The 12057-nt window shown below is 39.9% G+C and overlaps 1 protein-coding gene across 3 annotated transcripts in view; it reads right to left on the bottom strand.

Moving 5' to 3' along the window:
• Positions 1–12057, bottom strand: part of PIBF1 (progesterone immunomodulatory binding factor 1) — a 194286-nt gene that overhangs the window by 91100 nt on the left and 91129 nt on the right. For all 3 annotated transcript variants that reach the window (XM_006018133.2, XM_006018134.2, XM_025197308.1), the window contains 2 exons: positions 6795–6960; positions 3090–3240 (listed from right to left, as the gene is read on the bottom strand). In XM_006018133.2, the coding sequence (XP_006018195.1) occupies positions 3090–3240; positions 6795–6960 (317 nt within the window). The remainder of the gene's footprint in view (positions 1–3089; positions 3241–6794; positions 6961–12057) is intronic.

Genomic DNA, 12057 nt, shown 5'->3' with positions numbered 1-12057 from the left:
ACTACAACTACATCATGCCTTCACTGGAGGTGATGGTAGCAGTGATGTGTGTAAACCATTTTCAGGCATCTACAACGTTCTGCAGGAAAATGAAGAAAAATCCGTTGCAGTTAATTTTCTCTGAGTTTCAGTAGGCAGGGCACGGAGTGGTGAAGTGGGGCCACAAGTGGCCTTAATGCAGTCTGGAAAACCAAGGTGGGCAAATCTAGTGATGACTTCCTGTGGGTTGCTAAGTCACAGGAATCACAGTGCCAGTTCACTCTAGATGGCATGGTACATCTCTTTCACAATTGTGTTCACAAAGTGGTTGGCCATGGACTGTAGGCTGTTGGGGCTGGCTGACATCCAAATAGCAATGGTCAGGGGTACCCTTATGCTGGCAGCTTGCCACTCGAATGAAGGGGCCAACTTGCTCCAGCTCTCTGTGAACATGCCACAGTTCATTTTAAAGTTCTGCTATGAGGGCTTATCATCACATGTCCCCAGGACTATACATTCCCACCAACTGCTGCTCAGTTCCTGGCACACCTATAAGCACGGGCTTGCAGATGGTCCCAAAGAAAGCCATCTTCCAGTGTCATCATCCTTAGGCATATGGCTGTTGGCAGTGGTTTTGCAGCAGGGACTCTGATTTTCTCTTATAACAAAACATCCCCAATTTTTGGATTTAAAAAAGTAACCCAAAATCCACATCTTTCCGTGATCAAAATGAAATGCCATGATATATATATTAGTGGTATTTCATTTTAATCATGAAAAAATGTTTATTTTGGGTTACTTTTTTAATCCACAAATTGGGGATGTTTTGTTACCAGAGAAAACCAGGATCCCTACTGAGCAGGTAGCACGTGACAGCGCCTCTTCTATAAATGACCAGCCCTGATGCGGCAGCGAGCATCCAGCAGACGCTGGGGGCAGATAGCCAACAGGCTCTTTCCTCTATGCTCAGCAGTTTTCAGGAGCCTCCAGGGACTCTAGTCTGAAAGGTAAGCTGGGGTCTCTGTTCTCTAGCTCCACCTGGGTTCAGAGGACTGCCACAGCATGGACATGGGGCCATTCTGAAGTACTTCAGCTGGGAAGGGTCTGTACCACTGCATGATGCTGAAGTGCTCCAATTCTCCAGTGCTTCATAATGTCATGGGATTTGAACTGTTTCAAAAGACCACATGTCCATACCCTCTGATGGGTCAGGATTTATTCTAAATCACATTCACATTGCTTTGAAAAGCAGATTGGAGAATTTTTATAGCACATGAGACTTTAAATCAAATATATGCCTTTAAATCTTAAAAAATGTTATACAATTTTTCTTCAAATGTTTAACTATTTAACTTATATAAATTCCCAGACTTCATTTAGAATATGTGGACAAAATGTGCCTTTTTCCCCCTCATGTTTTTGGTATTTCCAAAAAATTCACATTTGAACTGAGATCAAGCATGGAAGATTTAAAGCATGCAGGGATCTGTTCAAAGAAGTTAAAAGCAACTGGAGGGGCTGGAGCCACAATGGAAACTGGAATGCAACCTTAATCATAGCTTCTGCTACCATAGAAGCTATAACAGGAGAAAACACCAATAAATAATTTCAAAAGAATGCAGTCTTCTTTTCAGAATCATTACATGAACTCATTTTCTAAAAAAAAGAATAAAGAAAAAACCCGCTGGATAGTACATAAAAATAGGTAAGGTAAAAAATATTTTTGTATTAGAGTTCTTTCTTTTTTTCCTTTAAGCTGAACATGTTAAATGACTATCATTTAAATCTGTTTGAAAGCTTACACATTTTGTATTGCAACATATTGTTTAGGTGTATAATTAAACTCTAAAATATTTATTGCAATATTAATACTTTCAACTCCAGGAGCAAATCTTTAACCAATAACACTAGATGAATCAGAAAGTCTGCTTAAGGAAGTAAGACACCATTCTAGAACTTGGAGTCTCTCCTTGGGAAAATTCTAAGTCCAAAACATTCTCACTGTCTGATATTGGCACAAGAATACCCCTAAGGCAGAACATCATGTGCATTTGCTAACAGCATGTGCTTACATTTTTCTCAGTAACTTATATAAAACATGCATTCTTAAATATTAGACTGAGTCAAAATTACTGACAGACACGCCACCCTCGAGATAAATATATTTTAAGTCCACACTCCTTAGTTTCTGAAAATGTTCAGTCCAACTGAATGCATATTTTAACTTTAAACTCTGATAAAATCTTCCATGCCAAAAACTGTTTAAGTATGACTTTGGAAAACTCTTCTACAGATCTCCATAAGGACACAGAACTGCATCCTATAACTAAGCATAGAAGTTATAGGATCCAGGCCTTCAATACCATTTGCACACAAAATTAGAAGGGACATTTAAACCAGTTAGGAAATAAACTAAGGTGGTATAAATCTTTGGCAAAAAATGTTGCTGCAAGGATTTCATTACTTAAGGCGGCAGACTTGCTGTTCTTGCCAATTTGGATCAAAATCTTGCTAGAACAGCTCACAAGATTTCTACGCTGTCAAGCATTAACATAAGTCATGCTTTAATCTTGAACCCAATCTGTATCTAAAAACTTTCCCTGACACACATCTAGTTAATATTAATATTCTGTTGAATTAAAAACAAGATTATTACTATTTATTCATTACAGTACGGAACCCAGAGTCCTCCGTCAGGGAACAGGGGGCTGTTTAGTGTTTGGTACTGTACATGAATTTAATAAAAAAAATAGTTTACTTCTCAAAGAACTAACCTGGGAGTCTGTTAAAAACAGCAGGAAGGTAGAATAAACAAATGAGAAGAAAACAGGACAGGGTTGGATAATTGTTTGCTATAATACATAATACTTAGTATAAGTTTAAATGTATAATGATTAGCAAAAGTTTTTTAGCAGTGGCCCAATGTGCAACTAGTATTAAAATAAGTATTTTCAATAAACACTGCAGAATTCATACTTAATCTATTTACTGAATCTCGAATTTCTGTCTAAAATGCCTCCACTATATGTTACAAATTCTCTCAGAAACTTGCAGCTTATGAGAACCCCAGTATGATAAGAAATTACAGTGTAAATTGGGGAAGAACTTACTTTCTGCCGTTTGCAATATTATCTCATCTAGTTCTTTTTCCAGTTTTTCATATGTATCAAGTTTTGCTTGACGCTCTGAATTCTTTGCCTGAAGTTCAATAACACGCGTTTCACTAGAAGCTTGAAGGCTATAGAATTCCTTAGTCAAAACCTGTGAAAGAATAACAGAACAAGTCAAAAGAGCAGGAATTCAGTATTACATGCTATTTATGAAAGAGGTGAAAGCACAAGAGGTTCAGCATGCTAATAGAGGAAAATGAAACATTCTATATTATTTGTTAAGTACAAATGTAATTTTAATCCATCGTGGAAGAAACAACAAATATACAATTCAGCCACTACAGTGGCCATTCTCCAAGCTATAGCACCCTCTACAAAACTATTCTCTCAGGTCATGTGGCAGTTTACTAAATCCCTAATAATTTAATGTCTACTTCAAAAAGCAGCCAGTAACCTCACTGGAGGACAATCATGAAAAAATAGGGGCTAAGAAAAATAGGTACTATGTTTTGCATAATTAAAATAAAAGTATTTTCTTTTTGCAGTTTATCTAACCTTTTCCTTAAAACTAAGACAGAGAACAAAAAAATAATACATTTTAAGACCAGTGAAAAAAGTACCACAATACGCTATTTAAGTAAAACAGGCACGCACACAACAACTATAACAGTCTATATTCAAATGTTATACGCGTAGGACCCTGGCAGATGTTACATTTCTTGCATGATTAAATGTGTAACACCTTCATGGCTGGTTTGTATCACACCAAATTAGACATGTGGCATATGCCCCAGACCTGGAACTTCCTCTTGCCTGACACCTACTGGGCAGCTGATTATTAGGATCAGGCAGTAAGAAGCCCCCAGGGTTCAGGACACAATCACCCCTTCCCTGTTTCCTGGAATTTGGCATATCTCCAAATCCCAGGGAAATCCCCAGTCACCTCCTGCCTGACCCTATGATCAGCCACTGGGAAGTTCCTAGGGTCCCAGGACACAATCATCCCCTACCAGATCCCTGGCAAAGGGACAGGTTTAGAAAAAAAAATTCACGTTACAGCAATATTTCTTTAAATAACTAGTTTCAGAGCACAGAATAGGAGAAGCTATTCACCACTTAGTTCAAAGTATCAAGCAGGAGGTAGTTCAAGATGTTACTAGAGAAGAACTACTAAGTAACAGTGATGACCACTTTGTTCAATTCAGCAGTTTACTAGAAGTAAAGGCACCAAAAGGCACCAAAACTAGTACAGGTTTCCCTCACTTTATGCGGGGTCTGTATGTGCAAATTTGCTGTTGTGCTATGACCTTTTTTATCCCAACATTTTGTTATATGCAAGGTAAGTTTACTCTTATGCAACTGGTGTGGTAGAAACCCGCAGTCAGATGCTTTGTGCAGTTCAGTGTGGTGCACACCAAAATATAATCTGCTGTGTGGATCTGTGCTCCTTGCTAGTTATCTGCAACACGTGTTTCTGTAGTTGCCATCCCCATTATGATAGTGCCCTGTGCTTGTGTGTACTGTCTACTGTTGGTGAATACCAAAATTGTCTTATAAAGGTGGTAGAAATGGGCCTGGAGGTCAGTACATTCGAGGTCTTGGAACGTATCCATTTGTTACATTATAAAGTGGGTTCCCTTTATATGAATTTGACTTATGCGCCGTTTTCCAGGAACGCATGTACAGAATAAAGAAAGGGAAACCTGTATGTTACTACTCAACTTTACAAAGGGATTTAAAAAAAAAGCAGTCAAAAAGATTCTGAAATCAGAAGACACTAAAATCTTTAGATTCTCCATGCATGCCACTTAAGAACAACAGTCTCAGAAGGCATGTATACATACCTTGGAACAGGTAACCAATATGTTGAATGGCAGTGATTTAAGCTAAAAATGGTGACTTAAGTGGTTATTTAAGCTAAAAATGTATCCTTCAAGAAAATGGAATTACAACTCTAGCAAAGACAACTGCTTTGAAGTTCCAACATGCCTATACAATGCAAATATGTGTAGGGTTTTTTGGGGGGGTTTTTAAGTCCATCAGTACTGGCAACCATCTAGTATCCAGCACCAGTCAGACATACCAAAAGCCCAACACAGACAAAACATTAAGCATCTATACCTTATGGACTAATACATAAGGGCAGAAGAAGGTGAAAGGTATAATTCCTGGTCTGCTTCCTCACTGCTACAGAAAAGTCCTGCTTCAAGCAGATATAGGCTTTTATGAGCACCAAAATGACAGCTGTTTATCAGTCAATTTGAGCATTTGCAGAAGTGCTCAGATTTCTACAATAACAGCCCTTACTCTAACACATAAAATGGGTTATCAATGGCTGTTATTAGGGGTTGTTATTCAACCCCTCCTACTTCCAGCCATAGAAACCCGATAAAACAGGATTCAACTGATGTGATCTGGTGATCAAATGTTATCAATTGAAAATGGAGCATTTTCCAATACTCCTGTAACAAACAAACTAGATTACATACAATTTTATGGAATACATTTAAACTCTTCTCTTCAGGTCCCTTACCAGTTAAAATTTAAAATTTGTGTACAAGGAGAAAAACTGGTTCCAAATCACTGGTGTAACTGGGATTAGCTGCTACAAATTCTAAGAGTAAATATACTGAGACTTCTCCGATTTCTTTAGTTACTAAGCTTGAAGTACAGAGTTCCAACCTAAGTTACCTCATTAGAGGTACGATGTTAGTTCTGAAATATTTATGTCTCCAAAATTTGTGATATACACAGTTGTACTAAAGTACTTTATTCACTTTTTCTTTCAGGAATAAATAGTCTATACTAGAAAAAGGACCTTAGCATTGGAACAGAGACTTATGTTATTCTTAAATTATTAACATGCTAGTGTAAAAGAGAAAAATGTTGATTCTTTCCTATATTCATACTCTCACTGGTTATAAATAAGAAAATATCCTGCCTTTCATTTTACATTATGAATTATTCTTATATTCATATTTTTAAAAAAATGAATTACGCACAAAAGAGTCATCCATGGTCTAGTGTAAAAATATATAAGAACCTGCCATAGAGCAAATTCAGTAATTAAAAGGCAATTTTTGTTATACCATAACATACATGTATACTTTCTATACCATGGATATTTGCCATATATTCTATAGGATTAAAATATTTGGTTACTATTGTAGAACAGTATTATTTAATTTCACTTAAAAAACCCTCTTGTACTGAGTTTATACTGAAAAAATATTTATATAAAACTATAATTTTGCATGGCACATTCCATTATAGAAACTGCAGAGAAAAAGTAAATTAAAAGATATGTGCAGATGAACATTTTTTGTATTGGAAGTATATTTTACCACACCATGCAGTATAAACATGTTTTATTTGTAGGAATTCGGAATTATTATTAGTTGTACTACATAAGTGCTAGGAACTATTGCATTAGTCAGAAATAACAATGCTCTAGTTTTCTATATATGAAGAATTTTATAATAAAGTTATTTTAGAATGGTTTTAGACTGTTAACTGTATCAGCGCTATTTTTCATATTATCACTTTCTACAGGAGAGAAGAACTGGTCACCTTGAACTTCAATCTGATATTCTACTTCTACAGGGTCTGGCATCAATCTCACTTCCCTATGTATTCTGTTACATTCAATTTTATTTGATGATCTAATGTATACAGGTAGTGTAAAAGTGCCTTTTTATAGCATACCTCCAGTTTTCTCTGATATTTCTCACACTCTAATTGACACTGAGAAAGATTCTTGGCTGTTTCTTCATGCAGGAGATGAACACGTTCACTCTCAAAGGCCTTTAATTTATTTTGATGGAGAAGTTCAGCCACCTTGGTTTCTGTGCTGAGTTGCAACTGTCTGTACCTGGGAGGTGGGGAAAAACAAAACAAAAAGAAAAACAAACTTAAAATGGTTATGATCCAAAAAATAAATAAATCAAAATATACATATAGAACAGGGGTCAGAAACCTGTGGCCCATAGGCCAAATCCAGCCCACAAACAGCCTGCTACTCTGCAGCATATGATCATACCTTTGCTACAGAGGGCCTGGGAATCTGACAACTGACCCCTGAAGGGCTGGGGGAAAGGGAAGGAGTGAGGGGAGGCGACTTCTGGCCTGCACTGACGACTGGCCTGTGGCCTATGCTGACCACAGGGTGCTGACCCTTGATCTAGAAGAAGCATATTAGATTATTTCATTACATAGTATACAGAGGAAAAAATGTAAATTGTAGCAAGTTTAATAAATATTGATAAGGTTAAACAATCTGCTACTAATATTTGGAAATAATAGCTGGCTAGTTAAAAAACAGCAGTATTAAACTTAGCGTGCCATGAAGATGATGAACTGTATTAAGTGAAAAAGCACAGGCTGCAGCTGTATTGAATACATGGGTACTACAGAAACAAATGGCAAGCAGAGAAAATGTAGTAACTGATTCTTCAGGCATGCACACGCATGCTCCTCACAGGCATTGCACTGTAAACTGAAAAGCAGCATTTATTAGGCTGCACTGTGCGTGTTCTCCTGCCCTCAATTCAAAGACATAACAGACAAGTCAACCACAACTATCCTTCAGTTCTCTACTAATTCAGAACAACAGGGAAGAAGACTGAAAACGTGAGAATGGGAGTTGTGTTTCAAGAGATTATTTCCAAGAACCAGTTATAAAACCAAATAACTGTTCTTCCTTTGAATATATACAAACATGGATCCAAATCTAAGAGACTGGTAATAAATGCCCTTTCTGGAAGGTGGGACTGAGTAGTTTTGCCCACTGTTAACTAAACAGTTCGTACTGTGCGGGCCGGGAGCGGTCCCAGGCTCTTGGGGGCGCGCGGCGGGCTGTGGCCAGTAGCTCTGGCACGCGGGTTGGGGAATGCAGGCCGGCGAACTAGAATTAGGCACGGACGCGTAGCGGTTGATTAAAGATTATTTTACTTACACCGTAGATGGTTCCGGTGCAGGCAGGAAAACTTGCTTGAGTTGCAGTTACAGACAGAAAAGAAGAGAGGCGGACAAGAGTTCCTTCCACGCGAACATCTAGCCCAATCCGGTTGAAGGCTCTAAACATGCGAGCCCGTCGTGTCAACCGAAGAAAACAACTCGGAGAAAGAGCTCTGGATACACTCACACGAAGTTTGCTAGGCTCCGTGGAACTTGCGCGCAGGGAAGGGTACGTCGAGGGATCAGGCGGCGACGGGGAGAGGCCAGAGGTTGATCAGACCCCTATAGCCTTCTTGAGATACACGCTGGGTCCAATAGGCTCCGCGGCACTTAGAGATCTTCACGAGATGTGAAGTTCTCCTCCTCCAGATGGTTGTGGAGTCCTCCCTTGCGGGGTTCTCCTCGGAGTTCTCCAACTTGGGCGGAAATCGCTTAAGCCTCTTATACAGCTAGCAAGCCAATCACTAGCAGCCACGTGGGAATAATTTAGAACTGGCCAATAGTGGGACACAAATTTGCATGCGGGTGGCGGGAACTCCTTTGCACCGTGCATTTCTCTTTGCAACTAAGAAATGCACCCTGCAAAGAAAGCTCCGAGTGGCGGGAAATAATTTAGCAGCGCCGAAGTGCACGCACACCAAATCACACCCTTGGGTTGTGACACGTACTACATTCCTTTAAACTTTGGCATTTGAGTTGGTAGACACATTAAGGGCAAAGTGTAACAAAAGGGAAGACTGATTCAAGTTGCTCCCTTTACAGATTTCAGATACTGGAATATTTAAGGGCCCTGGCAGATGTTATTTTCATAGTATGAGGGGTACTGAGCAATTTTGTCACATGTTGGAAACACTGAGCAACGTGCATGATTTCACATTCACTTGGCACATAGTCTGCAGGGGAAAAATACAGCATGTGAGCTTGTGCTGCTAGTACTTGCTAGCTAGGGGAGCTGGAGAGCTGTTGCTGGGGTGGACCTCACAGCAAAACTCATTCCAGGTATCCCTGGAAAAGTCTGAGTTCCACTGCATCTGCACCTCCCATGGTTTGACCCTCCCAGTGCACCTTAGGATATTGGAGGATCGAGCCAAGCCCTATCACCCTGTGTAATAAATCATATTCAAATGTATGTCCAACACAAACAAACCAAAAAGATGTTCAACATCTGAGTAACATCTTTGAGACTAGTTCACCATATTTGAGGCTAGTTCAAAATTTTTATCACATAATAAATTGCTTGAATATATGGCATTTTACAGTTTATTGTGTAACAAATGTAACATTTGCCAGGGGCCTGCCCTCTAAAGAAAAAAAGCTCTGACATTTGGCCAAGAGGTATTCCAGCTGTGTGGCAGCATAATAAAATACAATGATATAGCCATTAAAATGTCCTCTGAAAAAAAAAGCTTGTCCCTTAGAAGTGCAAGTATGTCAACAAAAAGAGAAGGAGACTTTCTGTAAGAGTTTCTGCAATCAAGAAAATAGAATAAGACTTGAAATACAAAAAAGTGAAGTTTTTGTCTAGTGAATAATGGGATTTTGGAAATAAAACAGGAAGATTAATAAATTGATGCAAATGGAAAAGTGACACAGCCTTGGCAATAAATCTAATATTAGGCTGCAGTTGTAAATGATTTCTGGGCATGTATACACGAGACACTAAATGTGCAGTAGACTAATTCAACTGCGCATTAGCATGGCATGCAAAAACCATGCAGCAGTGCTGCTTATGGTGCATTAAGTTAGTACCTGTTATTACAGGTACTAAACTTAATGTGCCATAATTATGGTGCATTAATGACCGTGTGTAAATGTGCCTTCTACACATGTTCACATAAGGAATCACATAAAGAAATTCAGTCATGATGGGGTTGCAGTTTGAAGATACTTCTGATGAGCAGAAAAACGTATCTTAAAAGTAAGGTGGTATTGAAAATATCCTGAAAAGGGCTCGGCACCACTTTGTGTGGTTTGTTAAGAAAAGATTAAGATACCTGAGTGGTGCTCCCAGTTATAAGTAAATATGTAGTAAACCCTTTAAAAATCAGGCAGGGAGGGAAAAATGAGCATAACTGCATGGAGAAAAGAGATAATGACATATCAAAATCATTGCCAGGTGGATTTTAATGAAACCAAATAAAATAAGGATTTCACCTGCAGAATATAATAGATGTTTTTCAGTGGTGGTGGTGTTGCTGGGCTACCTAAATTGAAGATTTTCTAAAATTAGACCAGTGATTCTCAACCAGGGTGATGTGGCCTAAGATTCTGAAAAAACAGATTTTTTCAGGGGTGTTGCAGGTTTACAAACGTGATTCACAAGATAAACCCAGAAGTTTCAAAAAGAAATCCATAGTTGTGGTCCGAGTTCTTTAAAACAGAAAAAAAACTGCTCCATTATTTTTCTGTAATTCTGAAGTAGAAATTAAGAGCTGGCATTTTCTGAGCGGTGCCTTGAAACTGAAAAGGTTGAGAACCAATGAAATAAAGGAATAAGTTATCAATTTAGTGTAGGATTTCTTCAGCTTTTAATGAACAGTTGCCTTCACCATGAAATCACCGCTCACCAGAGACAATACGGTATGTAAAACAGATGTATGATTTATTACATAAGATAGATCATACAAGGAAAAGTAACTGTTATATTTGGAGACAGGAATTATTCGAGCAATAAAACTGGAAAAAAAAAATCTCACCCTGGTTTTCTAAGTACAATCAGATTCTGAGTGATTGTTTCAATCGTTTTCCTCAATCAGCAGTCCTGCCAGATCTTAGAAGATCATGCCAGTTCTTCTCAGCTGGTACACAATAACTTCATCCTAAGGGCAAGCAGTTTCTAGACAATCTCGTGCTCAAAAGGCATCTTTTAAATAACTTATTGCTACTTCTCCACCTGTATTTTTCCAATCAATTCTTGGGAGCGCGTCTATTTTCCATTACATTTCTCTCAGGGACAGGAAAGAGTCCAGCAGCAGCTGCTGCCCTCACTGCCTTCCTCAGATTAAGGTGACTTGTGACATTTCCCCAAGGCCAGAGTTCAATCCCTGTTTGCTACAGGCTGGAACACCTGTACACTCCCCACCTTTTGCACAATTTCTAATGTTGCATATTTTCAGAAATTTGCAGTATTAGAAATTAATGCCTGTCCATAGCCACAGTGCCCCCCCTCCCCCAAATAGGCCACTAAATCACAGAATCATAGAAAATTAGGGTTGGAAGGGACCTCAGGAGGTCATCTAGTTCAACCTCCTGCTCAAAGCAGGACTGTCCCCAACTAGATCATCCCCGCCAAGACTCTGTCTACCCAGGTCTTAAAAACTTCCAAGAATGGAGATTCCACAACCTTGCTGAATAACCAGTTCCAGTGTTTTACTATCCTCCTAGGGCATGTCCAGACAAGCCCACATGTGCCTCTTGCCACATCTCAAAGCAGTTTGAGATGTGGGAAGAGGCACGCTGGGAACAAAAAAACATTCTCCATGCTGCATATTTGTAGCACGGGCTCAAAATTTGATACCTGGACATCCAGGTCTAAAAAAACATGCAGAAAAAAAGTGGAGCGGGGCATGTACCAAGACCTATGGCTGTCCCTTGCCCTGGTGCTGCAGCCCGTGCAGGGCAAGGAGCAGTGCAGGCTGCAGTGACATGGACCCCAAGCTCGGTCCCCAGGTAAATAGGGACTGGGGGTGGGAGGGACTGGAGTCAGGGCTGTGTGGGTGCAGGGGACTGGGGGGAAGGGGACTGTGGGGGGTGGGGGCTGCTCAGGAGGGGTGGATCCCCTGCCTGCCCACTGCAGGGCCCACAGCTATGGCTATAGCCCCACCGCTGGGCCCACATCTCACCCCCACAGCAGCAGCAGCTGTTGAGGCACTTGGGGCCCTCCTAGCACAGCACCTGCACGAGACAGGGCAGTGCGGCTTAGCCCTGGCCAACTGGTACTTGGTGCTGTCTGTGCTGCATCATGCGGGCCCAGCCCGACATGGCTTCAGGCAGCTCTGCACTGTTCAGGCTG

The sequence above is a fragment of the Alligator sinensis genome, unplaced genomic scaffold (genome assembly GCF_000455745.1).
Source record: "Alligator sinensis unplaced genomic scaffold, ASM45574v1 scaffold241_1, whole genome shotgun sequence".
Lineage (NCBI taxonomy): Eukaryota > Metazoa > Chordata > Crocodylia > Alligatoridae > Alligator > Alligator sinensis.
Note: the sequence above shows the minus strand (reverse complement) of the source record. Positions and strands in the feature narration are given on the sequence as shown.